The sequence below is a fragment of the Sprattus sprattus genome (assembly GCF_963457725.1).
Source record: "Sprattus sprattus genome assembly, chromosome: 1".
Lineage (NCBI taxonomy): Eukaryota > Metazoa > Chordata > Actinopteri > Clupeiformes > Clupeidae > Sprattus > Sprattus sprattus.
The window spans coordinates 48,859,099-48,881,638 of record NC_137920.1 but is presented as its reverse complement, the minus strand read 5'-3'; the positions used below and the strand labels follow the sequence as shown (position 1 = coordinate 48,881,638).

The 22,540-nt window shown below is 39.6% G+C and overlaps 1 protein-coding gene across 1 annotated transcript in view; it reads left to right on the top strand.

Annotated features, from left to right (window-relative positions):
* Positions 1-1,744: 1,744 nt before the first annotated feature.
* The window catches only part of acat1 (acetyl-CoA acetyltransferase 1), a 32,973-nt gene continuing 12,177 nt past the window's right edge, over positions 1,745-22,540 (top strand). Inside the window, exons 1-8 of the mRNA XM_080835927.1 lie at positions 1,745-1,889; positions 5,062-5,115; positions 8,537-8,654; positions 10,934-11,029; positions 11,111-11,211; positions 21,687-21,830; positions 21,913-22,063; positions 22,152-22,247. Of these exons, the coding sequence (XP_080692053.1) occupies positions 1,839-1,889; positions 5,062-5,115; positions 8,537-8,654; positions 10,934-11,029; positions 11,111-11,211; positions 21,687-21,830; positions 21,913-22,063; positions 22,152-22,247 (811 nt within the window). The 5' untranslated portion in view covers positions 1,745-1,838. The remainder of the gene's footprint in view (positions 1,890-5,061; positions 5,116-8,536; positions 8,655-10,933; positions 11,030-11,110; positions 11,212-21,686; positions 21,831-21,912; positions 22,064-22,151; positions 22,248-22,540) is intronic.

The window sequence follows — 22,540 nt, the reverse complement described above, 5'->3', positions numbered from 1 at the left end:
AGAGTGAAAATATTGAAAAAAGGAGATAAAAATGGAGTGAAGAAGAGAGATTGAGTGTGAGAGAAAGTAGACTGAGAGGGATAGAGAGAAAGATGGAGAGATGGAGAGAAAAAAAGTAGAGAATGGAAGGTGTCTTAATGTTCCTAGTTACAGTTAAATTGAGAGGGACAGAGAAGAGGTTCCTTTGATTTGGTGCAGCTGTCAGTGAAGCACAGGTGCAAGCCAGTTTAAAGACCCTATGATGTCATAATGGCCCAATGTAAGTCAATGGGAAAATTTCGATTCGTTTTTATTTAATATCTTAAAAAGTATAAAGTTTAGAAAAGTGAAAAATACATAGCACAAGTGTCCTTTACAAGACCTACGCGACAAAGTTTGAATGAAGTTTCTACGTTAAGCGGTTCGGGCTGAATTAATCGCAGAAAAAGGTAACAAGAATAAGAAGAAGAAGAAGCCTAGGAATAACAATACAGGGCATTTCATGCACTGTAATAATAAGAAGAAGAAGAAGAAGAAGAAGCCTAGGAATAACAATACAGGGCATTTCATGCACTGTAATAAAAAAACACTCTGACAAAAGGGCACTTTGGGCATCAAGGGCAAAAGGGGCAGGTGCTCAAGCCCCCTTAGCCCCCCCCCCTCTGCACGTGCCTGCTTCAGTGTCCCGGGAATCGTTGACAGAAAATCGGCAAACTGAAAAAGAAAAAAACAAAAAAAACGACTAAACCTCTGCTTTAGGAAATTGACTCTAACTGGACCTCGTTGAATTCTAATTGAATACCCCTGCCCAAAGTGCATGTCTAAGGGGCATATTGAGATCCATGAAGTGGCAGTTATTATGTGGCCTGGCGTGAATGATATGAACAAGAACACGCCGAAGAAGAAAAGGGGGAGGATATTCAGGTCCGTGGAGCTAGCGACAATAAGTGATAGTAGGCGGCAATATTGTGGCAAAAAGCGTCAAAATAAAAGTAAATTTCAAGGTTTTATTTGAAAATACGTTGTTATAATATGAATATTGCATTCGACTCCAAATAACTATGGAATGAGTAAGTTGCTGGTTAGGTACAAAACAAAAAAAGTTTTTTTTCGTTTGTAGATTCTGGCCTACTGTAAAACTTGGCAGTGCAACTTGGACACTGTGGAAGAGGACCTGATGTAGATGTGAAGGGCTCATTCTAGGCTAACAAAAACACGATTCAGTGTTACAGGTCATGTATACACAAAGGAAAACCTATTTCTGAATTCAATTTTCCATTTTTACTAATAGATGCCACCAAAATATATACTCTGTATCTTTGATTCTATTAAAGACCGCCACATCCAGACAGCTGATTAAAACAAAAAAACATGGAATACCCTATCACTGAATAAATTGAGCATATAGACAGTGTTGATTATGAATAGGCAGAACAGAGTTGTGAGTTGAACTTCCCCTATTATATGACCTATTTGAAATGTATACAGATATGTATAACATAATGTTAACACACACAAATACAGAAATACACGTGTGCAATATAAATTTATAACAGCCTCGATGGGGGGAAAAATATTTAAAAAACACACGAAACACACGAACTCGAAATACAACTCCACAAGTTGTATAACACATGCCAATTACTTTTTTTCCTCCATTAAAATCCAATAGATAAGTTTCAGCTTTTATTTTATAAACCATTATGAATGGTGGCCATATTGACATTTCCGTTATTTTCGCTGACTACACAATGCTTCTGCACACAGTCTGTACCTTTGTTGGCTGGTGGTATTGAACGGTCGAAGGTGAAAGTCATCCAAGAGTGCGAAAAGTCGAGAGTGAACCTTGCATCACCATTATGTCATCTTGTGGGCTTTTTGCTGCACACACACAGCTGTACAAGCGGTTGGTAAGTTGCGGCGTTTATTATGAACAGTGTTTTACAGGGTCTGCAGCAAAAGTTGGCACAGACAGATGTAGATAAAAACGCCAGCAGCTACTTGCTAACTTGGCTAAGTAAAATGCATACCAGTATATAAACATATATATATATATATACCTAACGTGGCAAAATTCACTCGAAGAACACCACATTTCTCTGACATATCTTGTCAACAGTAACTACTGTCAAAAATCCAAGGAATATGCTCGTTATCTTAAGTTAAGCGTTCTCCTACACCCATAACATAATTTTCTATGATAATCAGTATTCAGTGACCTCAACACATCATGAATGGGTTCGGTAGACAACTCCAAAAAAGCCGACTGTAGCCGTATACGCAGTGTTTTTTTTAGTGGCTATGGGTATACATTCACTGTAAAACTTCAGTGTACACATGGTGGTGGTGGTGGTGGTGGTGTTACTGGCTATAGTAGTGTTGTCAAGTTTAACACGTGTTTGTCCATTATGTTCCATAAAGCTTTTTAGAATAGGGGTCAATGGAGACTCAATGAATGGTAATTACCCTTTCCCTTGGATTTCATTTTGCCTTTTTGGAAAGGGGATATTTTTTATGATACGTGTAATGTAGGGGACCTTTGGTTTACACTGATTATAGTTTGGGAACATTAAGCCACGTTAAGCATTATAAAAAGACAAGTGACTAGACATGCCTACCAGCTGGCTAGCCTGCTAGCGATAACTAGCGCGCTAGTTCAGTCTGTTATGCTATTTCCAAACGCTACGTCACGCCCACTCAATGCGATGGAAGCGTTTCGCGTTGCTGGCATGTGTTCTTTTGAGGCAATAGGAATAACTGTTGAATGTTTGGAATGTATTTAGGTAGGCAACTTGGTACGTGTCTGTGAAGAATACATTTGGATGCTCTCCTTGTGTAGGCTACAAACAACAAACAACATTTGCTCGTAATACACCAGATAAATATCAATTTTAACTCGAATGTGTCACATCTGCTGTCAAAATACGTATGATGAGCAGGGGCGTAGCCAGAACATTATTTCTGGGGGGGGCGGCTCTGGCCATTCTTTTATTTGGGGTGGCACTTGATTGTCAAAAACTACTATTTTACAACTCACACGCTGCATCACTCAGAGCAGCAGTTTAATTAACGGTTCATCTAGCCATAAACAATGTATTGAACATTCTTATGTACACTAATGATGTTTTATTGATAATCCCATGTTATTGGAATGGGTGCTTTGATAATGTGCAAGTGCGATTTGTCATGACTAGGGAGTTGGTTCGGGACCTTAGCATGAGACGGGGACGTTTTTAGTAAAAGTGACAGACACGATATGAATTGTCATTTTAGGCGATCATTTTTTAAGGGTAAGCTGTAGCATTTTAAGTGCAATATTCCATTAATTTGCAATAATATAAAATATATAAATAGAAAGAAAAGCAAAAACATAACATCACGCACACACATGTCCCATAATACATAAAGAAAAATAAATATCAACAATATGTAAAATGTACATTGAACAGTATCACTACAAACAGTGAACAATATCACTAGCTTACTATATCAAACTGATTGTGGTGCTGAATGAAAACAGAGCACTGACAAACCAGGTCTAGAAGGGGCAATCTCTGTTTGCTTGTGTGTGAGTGAGTGAGTGAGTGAAGATCCATGCCAATTATTTTACAATTGTCCTTTGTGTTTGTTAGAGGTCGGGTCTTCACTTGTGAAGTATCCTAACCAGGGGGGGACTGCCTACCACTCACCCTTAAAGTTCCTGTTTCGTTTTCCCTGGAGTGTCTTGGGGAAATTTAGTTGAGGTTGCGCTGGAGCTTTACCCCTGGACTTGGAAATGTCTGAAAAACACCAAAGAATCCCATTAGTATCAGCTTTTAACATAAGTGCTATCCACTTCCAATTACATGTTGTTCTTTTATTGTTTTTTTTAAGACTAAACATGCAATCATTAACATTTTACAGATTGAATAAATATATGTTTATTATATGGCCAGCCTTAAAATTATTTTAGTTTGCCATAACCCAACCAACCCTGTCCCATTCTTCAGCTACTGATAACCACTCACCTGGTGACCTCAGACTTGTTTATCAGTTCTCCTCTCCCAAAATTGCTCTCCTCTTCCTGCTCTGTCTCTGACAACTAGTCTTCTGAACATTCACTGCCACTGGCTTCTTCCCTTTCTGCAACTGTTCTGCTTTCTCCACTAGCTCCTTCTGTTTCCCTTACATCTATTTCTGCGATATTCTCTGTCGTGCTTTTCCTGTCTTCCCCTGAGGCACTTATCCTTTTCATTGTGCCAATTTAAAGACAAGTTTTACACAACATTAACTATAGACAGATTTATTTCAATTTCAAGTGTAAACTAGCGACAGTGTGTTATCTATGACTAATTGACACCTGGGAATGGACTCTAGCTAACTAGCTAGCGCTAGCTCACTAGCCAGAAACTTTAAGAAACTTTAAAAGTTTCAAAAATAAGCAGCAGCAGCAGCAGCCTAACTCAACTCACTCTGCCACAATTCCTCAACCTCGACACATTCTTAAACATTTAATTGAGTGTGAAGATCACTTTATGAACTTATCATTTCAATGATCCTTTCAAGTATTACTAACTTACTCACCTGTTAGTTACAGTGGTATCCAGTGGTTAGCTGCTAGTCTCCATTGAAACGCTGTCAGAATGCAGGCACAAAATGTTGGTTTGTGTCTTACGCTGTTGATGGGGGCGTGGCCCAACATGTTGTGAATATGGGGCTTGTAGCGTAAGTGACAAATGACAATATAAGACGACTTGATTAAAAAAAAATACAAATGCATTTATTTCAGCTTTATACCTTTTCTGTTCAGGAGGGTTTTTTGTATTTATTTATTTTTTGCCGTGCTGTGAGGTTGGGCAGGGGGGGCCGGCAGGGTGGCCATTCTCTGACCAATGGTGGCCGTGGCCCCCCCTGGCCACCATGTGGCCACGCCCCTGATGATGAGCGATGACTCTGTACACCGTCCTTGGGCAGAAGACTTAAAATGACTTTAAAGGGAATTTATTTTATTTTGCAAGAATAAGTGAATGTTAAACATTTAGCATTAATTAGGGCTTATATTCTGTGGAGTCTAAACTATGTTTGATTATGCTTCCTTTCCAGGTGACCTTACACCAGCGTCTGTCAAGAAACTACACATCACATCCAGCTCTAAATGTGAGTGCTATCAATAATCCAAAATATATTGGCCTAGCAGTGTATATTTTGCCAGTGTTACAGTTCAACTGGTTTCCATGTTAATTGGTAATGGTTGCTAACCTTTTGGCTCCCATTTCTACTGATGTGGACAGCTTTGTCAATTCCAAGTCTAATGTGCAAAGTTAAATTCTAGGCTTTGTAACTTATTTAAGGCTGACCTAAAACTCAATCCCTCCTGCTTTAGACCTACCGTTACCTGAACGGTACACTGTAATATCCATCATACATCAAAGTGTGTAGAATGACATGTTGCCAAGTTTGTTTACCATGTGTTGCAGTCCTTTTTTTGTGACGGTATACTATTAATTAGAGTACATCATTGAACAGTATCAAGTACTTTACTTTTTATAAATATAAGATTCATTACTCTATAAACTGTAGCCTATAGACTATAGTGAAAACTATTTTAATATCTCAAATGTTTTAATAATAATAATGCCTTTGCACTGAAATTATTCTATTAATGAAAATTGTAGCTCTTAGGGTCTAGCGTTGTGGACACAATAGCACTGCTGCTGAAAACCATCCTTGGAAAAACACTTTGCTAATGCACAGTTCGAACAGTCATTTTGATGCACGCAGATTCTGTGTGTTAAGCCACTTGCCCTGCTTTTTTTTTAGAAACTTGAAGTTGACGCAAAACATTAGTAAACAAACAGATCCGTTTGCAAGAATTTTGAAAAACCTAGAAATAATTCAACATCGTGGTGAAATCTAGAAAAAAATATTATGTTGGTTTATATATGTCACCCAGCGTAGTATTTGAACCAGGATTCTTGGTTAACTTAATGATAATTGTGTTCTGTACCAACCTGTCCAGCAAAATTATCTATATATATGGGGAATATTAAGATAGTACACAGTCAAATAGGTAAGGGTTAATGAATGATACAGAGGTAGGGTGGCAGAAAATAATATATGTTTGAGGTGGTAATGCACACCTCGAAAGTAGATTATTTTCTTCTACCAGAACGCCATGGCCATTATCCCACTTATGCCTAGTTTGTTGACTTATTAGGTTGATTGTCGGGTTTATTTTTGTTCTTTCTTGTGCCTCAGGCTATGTGCACACAAAGTCTAGTTTGTCTTCGTCCGCAACGTGCAGAATACGATAGCCCTATCATAAATATGAACACTCTCTATCCGCACACGGTTTCCGCAGCGATCGAAGTCTGGGGTAGAAAGTGAGTAGATTTGAATCGGTACGGGGGCTGGTGTTCGTCTGCACGGTTTCACGCAACCTGATGACGTCATTGCCCCACGTGATCGTTTTGCGATCTCCAACCACAATATATATAGCTTGTTCTCCCTCAAAATCTCACTCGTGGTGGGCCTCGAATTCACTAACATTAACCCAGCCTTCTGATTTTTGATTAGCCTCCTATCTTGATATAATTCTTCTTATTCAGACGTAACATAACTTTCATGACCACAAATATAAATTGGTCAGCGATTTCATTTGCTTTTTTATTCATAAATGTATGTAAAATGGTCGCAGCAAAGGCTCATGGGAAATGGGATGACAGACATGTCATGTTGTACTGTTCCAAACTCTTTATTGTCAATAGAAAAAATAATTATTTTTCTCATATCCTTTAGTCTGACCACTGATTTTATTAACCATCATAATGTAATGTTGTTAATTGGAGCTTGAATGTCTTGTGTAATGTGTTTATCCTTGTGCTGTATAGTCTCTAGGTTTTTCAAGTTTTTTCAGTTGTGTAAATAAAGCGCTAAAGCGCCACCCACAGGTGTGAGGTATGTACTACAGCCCTTTAAACACAATCTGGTGGCTCCGTTTTTACGCAAATCTCTCGTTGCCAGCCTCCGTATTTACGAAATTAAAAGATTCAATTGGTGTGAAAAGTAAATCCGATTCGGAGGCCCTAGACTTCGTGTGCATATGACCTGACATAGTTAACCTTGCTTTAAAACGTATCCGTGTTCTATTTGAGTTCGTTGTATGGCTTTCAAAGGAGTAGAAATTATAATTAGTACAGAGACTAAAAAGCAGCGTCTGTCTAGCTCGCCGCCATTACGGGAAGTATGCCTAGTTTGTTAGTTAGGCCAGCCATTCCTAGTTACACAGTCGTTACCTCAGCAAATTGTCATCCTAGTTAGTTTGCTCTACACTGAGCTCTGGTCTGGTTGAAAATGCTACAGAGAGTAGGAAACTTTGTTCTACTTTTCAAGAATGCTCTGAGCACTCCACTTCCGCCATCAGTCACCTCCCTCTCCTCCGTGGATGGCTTTGCAAGTTCTTTTACTGAAAAAGTTGTCGCCATTAGTGTGCAATTATCCAATCCTCATAAACTGATTTTATCTCGACATCGGAGCATTGTTGGATTCATTGTCCCCTCTCTCCCTCTCCCTCTCTCTATGCTTCTGAAACTGAGTCGTTCTCCAACATGGCCCCTGGACCCCAGTCCACCTCACTCATGTAAAGAATTATAGACCTGTCTCCCTACTTCCCTTTTTGTCAAATATCCTTGAAAAGGTTGTCTTAAAGCCCATTTCTGTCACCCTGGACCCCTCCTTTGGTCATTGGTTCCCATCGCTTCTCCCATCACAGTTATGCGGATGACGCTCAACTGTACTTGTCTTTCCTCCAGGATGACTTCACAATATCGGCTTGAATTTCTGCATTTCTGCATGATATTTTAGTTTGGATGATGGATCGACACCTTCAGCTCCTTGTATTCCCAGCCAACCCGGGTATCCCACAAAATCACGTGTATACTGTCCATTAGGGGGTCTCGAAGCGTGATTTGTATTCATGACAGTCTTGTAAAAGTGAGCTGCACTCCGCAACTTTAGGAAAAGCTCAGTAGCAAAAAATACCGATTCTCTCGTAAAGGGGCGTTTAGGTCTCAAACCATGACATTAGGCCTAATTTGTTAATCATTATTTGAATTGTTGGGACTTGTAAAGCAGGTCAAAAAATGTTATTTGGAATAGTCAGTTCATGACAATTCCAGAAGCAAATTAATTCTCTCAGTCAGTCTTCAAATGTTGTGGTAAAACTCCTCAAACAAGAGCTCCTCTGAGGATCTGAGCTACTGAGGATCTGAATGAACCTGTTTGGTGCCCAATCACTGAGATGATTAACAAATGCCTGTTAAGGGTAGCTGTGGAAGTAAAGATAAGATCCTGAGGCCCAACACTTCAAAACAATCACAATGTACATCCCAGAGCTATTATCCATAGCTGCTGATTGCTGACAAAATATACGCTGCCTGTTGGCCTTGCTGGCAAGTCATATATCAGTAAATGACATTGCTGTCATTACCTTTGTTATATAGTTCAGTTTTTCAACAACACATCCCTTGAGGTCCAACTGATATGTTGCTAATGTTCTGTTTATCTGTATTGACGATAGGAAGTGGTCATCGTCAGTGCTGTTCGGACCCCGATGGGGTCATTCAGAGGAAGCCTCTCATCTGTTCCAGCAACCAGACTAGGTTCCATAGCAATCAAAGCAGCTGTTGAGCAAGCAGGTGAGTAAGACAAAAGACTGTAGGGGCATTTTTAAACCCTCAGGCAAGTTGCCCAGGTCCCCACGTCTGTATCAGTTTTTCCATGATCGTCCTTGAGGTTTTCTGAGGCTCTGTGAAGTCTTAATAATCTGAGAGAGCAGAATGGCATGATTTTGTAATTTTTTTGTTTATTAAAGTACTACAACTTTGGTGTAACATAGTAGGATATCATTTTATACCATATATTGGAGACCAGCCTTGGATTTGTCAGTCATGAATCCAGGTTTATTCTTGAACAATGGTTGCCACCATGAGACAGAGCTTGAGTTCCACTCGCCCAGAGCTTCACCTAAAGATTATCTGCTTATCCCTAAAGGGACAGTCTGAAATTAAGGGGTGTTACCGTCTATTCAAATAGGCCATGGAGACAAAGCTCTTTGTCTCGACATGGGGGGGGGAAGGTGAGAGCCTGGTCTCACCTCACTCCTCAGGTCAACCCAAAGTATCTTCACCCAGCAATGTTAACATGCTAGTTAAATCTAAATGAAAGTAATAATTATAACTAGGTATAAGATACATTGAATTATTGACTATGGCATATCCTTATTGACTATAAATCTCAAATGGCCGGTCCCTTCAAACATTTTCTGTCCAAAGTCAGTGGCCTTCATTATGCATATTGATGTGGTGTCAGCACAGATATTACTCCCCTCTCTAAACTGACAGGTAATGGCCCATATGAAAAAGTCACTAAGATGTAGCAGAATAAAGCATTTCACTTTCTTTAAGGACAGGTGTCACAGCTGTTTCCTTCCATACTCTTAACATACTTCCTTTTAAATATTACCTCACAACGAGTTTTAAAGTTCATAACAAAGCATGTCAAATCTCCTACTTTACTTGAAGCTAGAAGATTACCCTCTGTTTGTTCCTGGGGGATTCAGGTCTTGGGCCTTGTTAAGTGCTATTGTATTGTTTTTAATGAACTGTATCGATTAATATAATTTAATGTATTTGAATATTTACTTTGCCATGTCAGGTGGTCAAACTAAAATAGGGCCCCTATGAAATTCTTTTTTGTTTTTACAGGTGTCATGAGTAAGGGATAATGTAAAGTCTGGCGGTCGAAAAATAAATTCCAACGGGACAAACAGTGTTGTTTCGTTACATTATCCTGCTTATCATACGGTTACTTGTCAAAACGACATTTTGTAAGAAATTGCACCGACAAGTATTTTTATTATTTTGGCTAAATAGCAGAATCCCCTCTGTGTATAATTCAGTACATTACAATGTCCCCTCCCGCACATTTCAGCAGCAAAAACTCTATTAAACATCACAGAGAGAAATTGAAAACGAATTGACACGGACCCCCTATATATCTTTCTCCACTGATAGTTGATCCTCCAGAGCAAATGAAAGCTACCCGACCAGGAGAGACAGAAACAAGGCCTAGCTAGTCATGCTGCCAATTTTCTGAATAGAACGTGTCTGTAGACTATATTCTTTCTGAAATATAAAGAAACCGCACTGTTACCATGGCCAAAAACGGTGATGTATACCGAACCGTGGGCCTACTGTACCGTTGCATCCCTAATAACTTAGGCAGCCAACTCCTAATTAGGATGGATAAGCTGACCAGACATGGTAAAAATATAGCTTCCTGTTCAGTGCTGCGATTCAGTAGCTACGTGAAAACGCAACACATGCTATTTCATGAAGTACATATTCACATAGGCTGGCATAGGCTTATGTGGTCTACAAGAATAGATTTGTTCCAAAAACACATAGTTTCTCTCATACTGTTTTCACCCTCTGAAACACTGTGACTTTAAGCTCCCCCCATGGGCCCAGTGTGCTTTGATCAGTCAACTAGGTGGGCGTTAAGCATTGTGTTGCGTAATGGCGTCATCTTGTAAGTAAGGAAACGTTTCAGGCAGCTGAGAACAGAGTTATTCCCTCTTCCAGTTGGGTTTGAAACCCTAAACCCGATGAACCACATGACCACCAATTTGAAGGGATGAAGCGTAGGCATGTCTTAAAAAGCTCAACGTTTTATAATTTAACGATTTGAATGGGTTTGACCAACAGAAGAAGACCCCGCGGTTTATTCCTCGTCCCTGGGACTCTACTCAGTTTTTTTTTTAGGGTTAGCAGGGAGACAGCATTATTTTTAGATTATTTATATAGCTATAGAGATAAAAACAAATATACTAAATAATAAAACCATTTATATTTCACCGTGTTCTTTCCAGTAGATTGTTTGTGGGCACAAATGCCATGCTTCCCATTTCTAACAGGTATCCCTATGGATGCTGTCCAGGAGGTGTACATGGGAAATGTGCTCCAAGCAGGTGAAGGGCAAGCCCCGACAAGACAAGCTCTCCTTGGTGCAGGTATCCATATTAACACCGTCATGCTTAAATGAACAGAACACACAGCAAAAGGAGCCGGAGATTTATGTTTCCTTTTTGCAGGCCTGCCCATTTCGACACCAGCAACCACAATTAATAAAGTTTGTGCCTCTGGCATGAAGTCAATCATGCTGGCATCTCAAAGTTTGATGTGCGGACATCAGGTAATTGGCTCACACCAGGAAACTCTGTTGTTCATTTGACATAATACTCTAATGTAACTGTGAAATCTCAAATTCAGATTTGTTAAATGTATTTATGTATGTCAAGTAGAATGTTTTCAAATTTCGGTATGAAATTCAAATATGCAATATCATGTATGTGCAATATCAATTAAATGGCAAATTATTTAAAATTGAATCATCTTACATTATAATTGCATTATTTCTGATTTCAACAGTAGAGCATTTTCTCTTATGTAAAATTAAAAACTAACAGTTTTACTGTTTTTTTTTTTTTTGTCATTTAAGTTTTTTATTTGTTTCAAAGATGCAATTCCATATATATATACATAGAGTTTACTCATATATGTTACAAAACATCTCACATTTTAAGAGGAAACACACAAAGAAATAATAAAAAAAGAATAATTAAAATAAAATAAAATAAAAACACACACAAACAAACATAAAACAAAACCTTCAAGGCAGCCCGAATGAAACCCCGCAGCACCCCATACCCCTCACATTTTACATACAAATATGCATTAAGTGTAAAACATATACAACCCTTCTCTAAATATGAATTAAAGTCCTGCATCCCTTCTAAGAGTTTGCAACAATACTGGAGAAAAAATATATCCATGCTTGGCTAGTTTTGCTTGAAATATTCTGCACCCTTCCTATCATGAGTTCAAAAGAGGCTATCTCTGTCATGAGCTTGAGCCACTCTGTAACCTCTGGCCTGTGTGGGCTCTTCCACTTGCGAAGAATAATTCTGGCTGCTACCATAAAACCTGTTATCAACACTCCAGTTATTGCTTTAGACAGGCCTGGTGGCCTTTGAGACCTATCACCTAATAGGCATAACCGTGGAGATTCTGGTAGGGGTTCTCCGAGCCAGCTTTCCAACTTTTGCAGTACTGCCTTCCAAAAAGGCAATACCAAGGAACAATCCCACAAGGCATGGAGGAATGTACCCATTTCTCTGTTACACTTCCAACATTTGTTGTCCTTGGTTAACCCCATTTTAAACAACTTATTTGGGGTAAAATAGTATCTATGAACAATTTTATAATGGATGAATTTATTTCTAGCATCTCTTGTAGTCCTTCCCACATTAGAAATAACATCTAACCACACCTCCTCCTCAATGTCCATACCAAAATCTCTCTGCCATATTACTCTTAAGCCTTCACACATTTTGGGCTCGATACTTGACATTTTCTTATAGAATACTGAAGCAGAGTGTAGAATATGTGGAGAGTTAAAGGTGCATTAAGGATTAATAGCTATTCGCTAAAGGTATGCTAGCAGCTAAAACTACCTAAATCTCTTGAAATGTGCTGACTTTGACATTATGACAAACTAATTACTCAACGACTGTCCTTACACAGTCAAACATCAATCATGTGCAACACAAGACTAAGCAAGACGGCAAATAAGCTACTTACTAGATCGGCAGAAGGTAATCAAAGTCAGGTCGGCGGGCATCGGCAGGCAAAACTACAGAAGGCAGTTATATGCCTATTGACCCTGCTATGCCATTGGCACGGACGAAATTCTCCATATTAAAAGTCATTGTAGCGCCCCAATTTTTTTAAAGCTGTTATTTTAAGGTTAAACTGCTTATCCTAACCCTAATCCTGAAGCATAATTGTTGCATATTGTGCCTTTAAGGAACTCCTGTATCACATTTCTTTTTCCTCTTTCCTTCTTAATCCAAAAACAGCTCCCACACTGCTTCTTAGCTGTAAATACCTCCAAAAATCCCCCCTATCTGTTAAATCAAAATGTTTCTTAAGGTCTTCAAATGACATAAATGATTGTTCTCTGTACAGATCATGAACCGCCCGTATGCCTTTCACTAACCATACTTGCCAGAAGAATACCTTTTTCCCAATACAGATTGAGGGATTATTCCATATTGAGGAATAGCTTTGTTTATATTGTGAGATCCGATCCCCAATATCTTGTGTGCTCTTGCCCATGCCCACTGAGAATGGCGTAGAATTAAGTGTTTCCCTGTTGTCTGACTGTCTGCATTCTTTTGTGACAATAGTTCCATAACACTTAATGGGCATGCAAGCCCCTCTTCTATCTTAACCCACGCAGGACAAGATATGTTAGCTCCCCAATGTCTTGCTAATTTATTTATTTCAAATGCTATGCTATACAGTTCCACATTTGGGAGTGCTAATCCACCGCAATCTCGTGAAGCTAGTAGTTTCTTAAGTCTAATTCTGGCCCTTTTCCCATTCCATAAGAACTCTGTAATTCATTTGTTATATTGCTTGAAGATTCCATCAGAAACTGTCACTGGAATCATCATAGAAATGTAGTTGAATTGTGGAGCCACCACCATATTAATGATACTAATTTTCCCCCACAAAGTCAGTTTAAGTAGCTTCCATTTGTCCAAATTCAGCTTAATTTTCTGTATTAAAGGGGACATGTTAATATGAATTATGTTCTCCAGCTCTGGACACAATCTTATACCTAAATATTTCAATCCAGTTTGGACCCATTTAAACTGAAATCTGGTAAATATTGAATGACTGCATTCTTTCGATATAGGCATACATTCAGACTTACATTCAGCCAATTTATTTTATAGCCTTACAGTTTTGAAAAAGACTCTATTGTTGCCAGAAGATGAGGTATTGACAGTAGAGGATCCTCAACAACCAGTAAAATATCGTCTGCATAGAGCAGTGGTTCTTAACCTGGGTTCGATCGAACCCCAGGGGTTCGTTGAGTCACTTTCAGGGGTTCGGCAGGGGTCAAGACACACACAGTATAGCCCGGTTCACACTAGCAATGTCGGGGCGTTTTTATACATACCTACGTTTTGAAGAAATCATATTTTATTTTTCAAATTACGAAGGGTTCGGCGAAAGCACAGATGAAGCTTGCAGGGTTCAGTACCTCCAATAAGGTTAAGAACCACTGGCATAGAGGAACATTTTGTGTTCCTCTTCCCCCTGTGAGATCCCTTTAATGCTGCTCTCTGCCCTTATTGCAATAGCTAGAGGTTCCAGAAATAATGTATAAAGCAGAGGACTGAGAGGATCTCCCTGCTTAGTTCCACGTGTCAATTTAAAGAAAGGGGATATCAAGCCATTTGTCATTACTGCCGCCCTTGGGTCAGAATAAATGGCATTCACCCACTTAATAAATCTGTCTCCAAATCCAAATTTTTGAAGAGTGTAGTGCAGATAGCTCCATTCCACTCTATCGAACGCCTTTTGGGCATCCAAGGATATGGCGGCTATAGGTGTTTTATTATTATGATTAATCTGCATGAGGTGTAGTAAACGTCTAACATTATCTGTGGATGACCTGCCTTTTATGAAGCCTACTTGATCGGGATGTACTATTTGTGGTAAAATGTTTTCTAGTTTAGTAGCGAGAACTTTTGTTATGATCTTACAGTCCACATTAATAAGACTGACTGGTCTAAAACTCCCTGGATCAGTAGGGTCTTTATCCTTTTAAAGAATTAAAGATATCAGAGCTTCATTAAAGGTATTTGGCAGGTTTCCAACTGAGAATGATTCCTTATACACTTATGTTAAGATGGGAGCTAGTTTGTCACTATATTCCTTGTAATACTCAGATCCAAAACCATCCAACCCAGGCGATCTCCCCACCCTCATAGATGAAATGGCTCTTTTGACTCCATCTACTGATATAGGACGGTCCAATAACTCCTTCTGATCCTCTGATATTTCTGGCAGTTCAATCTTGGAGAAAAAAAGCATCATAGTCACTCCTCCCTGGTTTAACCTCAGATTTGTATAATTGGTTATAAAAGCTTGCAAACACTTTGTTAATATCACCAGTGTTCATCATCAACTCCCCTTTAGAATTCTTAACAGCTGGAATGGCATAACTAGCCTCTTTCTGGCGTAGTTGTCTGGCTAATAATTTGCTAGATTTTTCCCCACTCTCATAGAAATGACCTTTAAGCCTAAACAGGGCATACTCTGCCTTTTTATTGTATATTTCATTTATTTGAAATTTCAAATCACATACTTGTTTCAGTAGAAGATTACTATGTTTCTCAGCCAGAGCCTTCTCCAGATCCTTAAGTTGAGACTCTAGTTTTTGTAATCGTTTCCTTTGCTCTCTTTTCTTCTTACTTGAATGTGCTATAATCTTGCCCCTGATATAAGCTTTAGAGGCTTCCCAAACTGTCCCCACTCTCTCTGTTGTGCCCATATTCGCTGAGAAAAAAGGCAAGTTCTTCTTTAATTTCACTACTAAATATTGGGTCCTGAAGCAGAGATACATTCATTCTCCACCTACTTCCTTTGTTGCCATCTAGCCCCATTAACAGGCCTAAGTGCACGATCGCATGATCAGTCAATGCTATCGGACCTATTGAGCAGTCGGAAACACTGTTAACCAGATCTTTGCTAATCAAAAAATAATCTATCCTTGAGTGAGATTTATGGTTATGTGAATAAAATGTATATTCTCTGTCTCTTGGGTTAACCAACCTCCATATATCTGTCAAACCTATATCCTCCATCAGCAACTCAATGGTCATTCTATCTTTGGGTATGTTATTAGAAAAAGTGGTTTTTATCTAAGGCTCCATCTAAAACCTGATTGAAGTCCGAAGCTATAATCGAATACCCATCACCAACATCTCCTGCTAGTTTGTTTATTTTATGGAAGAAACCTGGGTCCTCTCCATTTGGAGCATAGATATTGCATAAATTGATTTTTACTCCATTAATCTTAGCTTCTACGTATATCACTCTTCCTTCTTCATCCTTTTGCTCTTTTATCAGTAGAAAATTCAGATTCTTTTGCACCAAAATAGCTACTCCATGTTTTTTACTAGAGTATGAGCTATGATATATCTGACCAACCCAGTCTCTCTTTAATTTAACAGCCTCTGACGCAGTCACATGAGTCTCTTGTAAAAATGCAATGTGGACTTGTTGAGACTTGAGGTATGATAAACATTTCTTTCTCTTAATGGGATTTTGTAATCCATTAACATTCCAGGACACTATTCTTACACAGTTACTCATAATTTAAGAAATGGATGTTGTGACTGCCATATTGATATGACATTTCTCGACAAGTGCAGGCCTATATAGACTAAGAGGCCCTTAAAACAGAAATGGGCACATGAAAAAAGAGGGGGTGCTGCCCAGCTGCCAATCAACAATAATAACACATAGTAAACACTCATAAACCCCTTTAGAACAGGGAACATAGAAAATAATCCCATACCCACCCCATATACCCCTCTCTCTACCTTGAGAGACCCCCCACACAATCGGTCCATGAGGCACATTGAAATGGTCATCATCAAACCCCCCCCCCCCCCCCCCCCCCCACCACCACCACCATCAATCCCATCAAAGCATCTGTTTCTTAACAGTCTAATACAAAATATATCACAAGTCCTTGTAGAGGACACAGCCTAGTTACAAATTAGCCTAGTGGCCAGTCAAAGTTAGCCTATATCTAATCTTAACAAACCATTTATTTCAGAACCAAATGAAAATTCGGAGAAAAGAAAGCACAATATTTATGGATAATTTACTTACTGCGTCTTTGATTATGGCAAATTATCTGTTTGCCGGAGAAAAGGAAAAAAAAATACTGGCGTGAGAAGTTCCCATCTTTATAGCCCATTGACTATGTCCACTTTTGCCATCGTATGCGGAATTCAGCTGAATCACTGTCCTAGGTTAGGTTCCTAGTCTCCAGGCTCCTGCATCGGCATCCCGTCCGGTGATCTTTGCTTTTCCGTCTCTTTGTTAAGAAAGTCCATAGCCTCTTTGTCGTCAGTGAACTTCATTCTTTTCCCCTGCCATGTAAAGCGCATCTCTGCTGGATAAGCAAGGGTGAAACGCACATCAAGCCCGTGTAGCCGAATTCGTACATCCTTGAACTTTCTTCTCTTCTCCGCAGTCTCCCTCGTCATGTCAGGGAAAAATGACACCCTTTCCAGACGACCTCTTATTTGTTATTGTACTTTTTCTTTGTGGCCGCCAACACCCTCCCTCTTTCCAAGAAACTGAGAAATCTAATTATTATAGGTCTGGAACCCTCTTTAGGCATTGCTACTGGAGCACGGTGCACTCGCTGTAGCTGTGATCCATCCAGTTCAATTCCAAGAGCTTCGGAGATGATCTTCTTCACGCATTCTGACGGTTAACCGTTTTCAAACTTTTCTGTCAAACCTATGAGTCGTAGATTTTGGCATCTGTCTCTGTTGGCAGCATCTTCAACAGCCTGGTGTAGGTCCTCACACTTCATAGCAGTCTTATCCACTTGCTGGCGGAGGTCATGCTTCTCATCCTCTAGCTGAGAAATTCGGCTTTCTGCTTCATCCAACCGGAGCAGGACACTGTCCATATCTGTTCGTAATCCAACATTAAAGATGCCAATGTCGGATATATCTGCTTGCAATGACGTTAGGAGCTTTCCAACTCTTCCCATCTCCATCATAGCTTTCTCCAAGGACTGTTGCATAGCTGCTAACCAATGTTCTCTCTAAGCTGCGCGCGCACGCCCGCGCAGGCCAGTCGAAGAGGCCGCGCAATAGATTTTGCAGACCGCGCACATTTTTCAGACCACATAAACGATTTTTTTGGGGGGGTTTTCAAAATCTGAGCACCAAAGGGTATGTAGGCTAGGTAATAAACATTTAAAATACTGACATGTCTGACAACCAAGCCGGATGTGCGCTAGAATGTTTACATACAAAATTTCCTTTAGCTCTCTTGCCGGGCTCTGCTCCAGCAGTTATAGGCTACCATGGCGAAAAGACAGGCAAAGCAGGTGCCCCAGAAAAAGGTCTGCCTAACGTTTAAACATGAGCGGCTAGACGAAATAGTCCAAACTGACTCAGGTAGGATAAAACTTTCAGACATATTGACATATGCTCCGAGGCAAACACGAAAAGAAAAGAGTTTGCTCGTGGGAAAACATGCAGTGAACAAAAGTGACATTATTCTGTTTGTCCTTAAAGTTTGTGAGCACTTGGATGCCCGCTTCCCTGAGCTGAGTGGGCTGCCTTTGAGCCGGACACGTTGGATCGCGCAGTTACATTTGATCATGGGCTGAATGACGTGACCAATCTGGCGAAAAGGTTCGAAGCGCTTCTGGAGGAAGCATAATATGCGGTCCCGGGACGCATTTGTCAACAACGTATTCAAGTTCATGGTTATTGAAAAAAGGTGGTCGCTGAAAAGTGAGCATTTTCCAGATCTGGTACAACTTCTTGACATTTGTGGCACATTTCAAGCATCTAGCACCGACTGTGAACGCGGTTTCAGTCTAATGAATGCCACTAAGACAAAATCGTGAGGCGAGAAGATTTGAGGTAGAAATTTCCAATATTTTCAATTAGACCTATAAGGCCCCATTCAAAGTGATCTTGATAACTGCAACAACATTTTGACAAATGTTTAGTCAGAAAGGTGTGTCTTCCATAGGCCTGCAGACAAGATGAGCCACACAGCCAGATAGGCCTAGCTCCAAGCTCCCTCAATGTAATTCAAATGACATGTTTTGTAGCTTAGTTTGTTGCAAACCACTCCAGTTATTAAATCATTTATAAAGGCTTCCATTTAGGAAAAAATACACCATAATTACTATATGTGTTGTAAAGCACTGCATTAGCATTTTTCTTTCAATGAAGTTCTGCTTTAAATGTTGTACCTGCTGAGAAATGAATAAACACCTTGGATACTTTTATTTTGTATAAATATATATATATCATTATCATTCATAACCAGTGAACCAGTCATAAACCCTAAACCTTATTTATTTTCAACCAAAGATCCTTTAAGTTCAACTAAACTGACTGGGCCTCGTTTCCCGATAACGACGTATCTTAACGGCCTACGTGGATTTTCGCGACATCGTACACTAAGTAACACTTTCTATGTACGTGCGTTTCCCAACCATCAACTTAGTCAGGTGCACGAGCGCAACGTGCACGAGTTCTTAAGTAGCTCTTAGGAGCTGTTTACGTCAGGTTAACCTGTTTACGTTAATTGCTGTGAAATTAGCTAGCCTATGCGTGCATCGAACGTGCAATGTGCACTGAATTCGGGGCGGGGATAGTAACGCCATCTCCAGCAGAGTAGCCTATTTAAACTGTGTTCCCATTGTAAGGACATTTATTACGATCTGTCTGAGAGTGGGCTGTCAAAGCTAGCATCATCGAAGTCATACAGTACAGTAGGCTACATACATTCAATAAAATTAACCTACATTTGAGTCCAACTGCATGACCATTCTTACCCTACACTTACCCTTACAATAAAGAAGTGATCCTATTTCAACCATAACTTCATTTTAAATAATGTCTTTCTTTATGACATTTAGTTTATAGTTTAGACAGCAACGTTGACATCTACAGTATATTCAACTGCATCCACTACATAATCTCAAACTTTATTTGTTGGTAACTCTCCAAAAAGGCTACCATTAACACATTTCTTAATGAAAAGGAAACATGCATCACAATAATACTTCAGTGTAACCTGTACCTATGTGGAGTGCAAATATGTCTTGCCATTACACTACCCAACAGCCCTACGTCTGCTAACACTACAGAATGCATAATTCCTACGGGCACTGCACTAGTTTTACATAGCCTAATCTTTATTTTCAAATACTCAATATTCTTTATTTCTATTTTGATGGGAATAGGCAGGTGAAACAATGACATTCTCATGATGTGCTATACACAGAAACATCGTTTGGATTTCTTCTACAATAGGCCGAACGACACCCCTGGAGGGGGTTGAAGCGTACGTCATGCGTGACTGTATGAGCTATGAAACTAGCGATTTTAAAAAAGTTTCAATGAAGAATATGGTTGCAAATATATATATATATACAACCATCTAGCTATAAAGCTACCATATAAGCCAATGGAGTGGTGGCATAAGCGCTAATTGTGCCATAAAACTACTGTTTGAAAGCTTCAGTTAAGACCGACATACTCTGCATTGGTCGCGTAGCACATTTCAGATCAAACCGAGTCATTATAAACATATAAAAAGTTGTGTAGATAGCTTTATTAATGTAAAATATTCCTCGCTTCAAGTAGCCATGTTTTTTTTTTAAAATTCCCCTTTCTTCCGAATGACGGTCGAACGACGCCCCTGGTGGATTAAATCGCTAAGTGTGAAGTTACTACTGGTCCTGACCACACGTAGAATTCTTCTCAACGAAAGATACACTTAAGCTAAGTGTGGCGTTGGGAAACCCCTCTGCAACGTAGGAATCCTCTTACGAGCGATTTCAAGTGCTTTTTAGGCTAAGTGCGCGTTCGGGAAACGAGGCCCTGACTGGTAAAACACCATCATTAAAATGTTCCAAAGTCCAGCCATTATAAAGGATATTGAATTAATATCAACCTTGAAGACATAGTGACGCATTTGCTGTCATCTCTTTGGAAACCTATGGCTAACACAGGCTCGTGGTCATTTTCGTCAGGTTGCGTGGTTTACAAATTGCTCACAGTGCTGAAGTGTGTGGTCAGAATAAATAAGATTTGCTCAGTGCTGAAAAAAATTAGAGGGAACATTGTTGCTAACACATTTTCACTGGCAGCTGCTAACACATTTTCACTATCTTCTTTGCTAGCCCCAGCATTACTCTGTAACTTGCTAGCTCCAGCAGCATGGGTTTTTCTTGTAGTCATAATGCACAAATCACCAGGGCCTAACACAATAAAACCGAGACTATTCGTTTCTATCACTGTATTAAACAAAAAAAAATGTCGAATGTTCACAGTTAACCAGCGAATTTTGGGTAACTTAGGTGGGGTTTGGGAGAACTCCAACTATGCGACCATCTTGCTTGGTGATCTCACGTGACTCCCCAGTTTTACTGTTTTAAAATATAGGCCATACAGTAGAAACTCTGCAACAACAGTCAATACACCTTTAACAAGAGCAATCCGAGATTTCTGACCTCCAGCAAGGAGGTACACAAATCCGGATCCAGATCCGGATCAGCCTGAAATTTTAATGGGGATGTCCCAGGACCAAGATGCACCTCTTGTGAAAATTTCAGAAAGATCCGCCCAGTAGTTTCTGAGAAATCTTGTCCACAGACAGACAAACAGACAGACAAACAGACGGACAAATAAATTAACGGACCCGATCGCATGACCTCCTTGCTGGAGGTAATAATTACTGTCAATACACCTTTAATTACAGTCAATACACCTTCAATTAAAGTCAATACACTGTCAATTACAGTCAATACACCTTCCACTACTGAGATTCAAATATTCTTATGTTCACCTACGATCTTAATCCTCCTCAGCATGTAGCATTTTTCAGCTGCTATCTCCTACCCCTTACTTCAGGCCAAGCTGTGCTTTGGCATCATCAATAGGACATGGATTTTCACCATGAGCCCTACCAGTGTGCTTCACTGAAGATGTTCAAAACAGACTGATCTTGTGTTCCTTCCATCTGCAGGATGTGATGGTGGCAGGGGGGATGGAGAGCATGTCCAGTGTACCATATATAATGGCTCGACAGACACCTTCCTATGGTGGGATACATATGGAGGACCTCATTGTGAGAGATGGTCTCACGGACGTCTATAACAAATTTCACATGGTATTTATAGAACTACTGAAGGATTCTTAGCCAAATGCATTGAGTGAATGCACGTAGTGATGACATTTTCTTTCTATTAAAGGGAAACTGTGCAGAAAACACGGCCAAGAACTGCAGTATTTCAAGGGAAGAACAGGATGCCTATGCCATCAAGTCCTACAGCCAAAGCAAGGCTGCATTTGAGTCAGGAGTTCTTGCTAAGGAGATTGTTCCTGTTACCATTCCTCAAAAAGGTCTCCTTTTACCTGTAAATGGTCTCTAGCTGAAGTTGCTAACATTTCCTCACTGGATAGTAACCCTGAAAATGCATTTGTGTCACAGGCAAGCCTGACGTTGTGGTGAAAGAAGATGAAGAATGGCGAAAAGTGGACTTCAGCAAAGTTCCCAAGCTGAGAGCAGTATTTCAGCGAGAGAATGGTGATTGTCACATTTGTTGCAGAGCATTTTCGATGAAACATACACCACATTATTTAATATTATTGAATTAGCCTGTTATTTAACTATTTCTCTCTTAACTTATCAGCTCCTTGATTAGGTAAACTGCCACATTCTTATTCATTTTTTACCCTTTCATTTCACTTTTGCATTGATAAACAAATCAAATGAATTGTTGACACACCTGTTCAGGTCACAGTGTTTTTTAATTGAAATAACACATCATTTGTTTTAATAGTAATCTAATAAGTATTTATTGTATTTTTTTATAGATA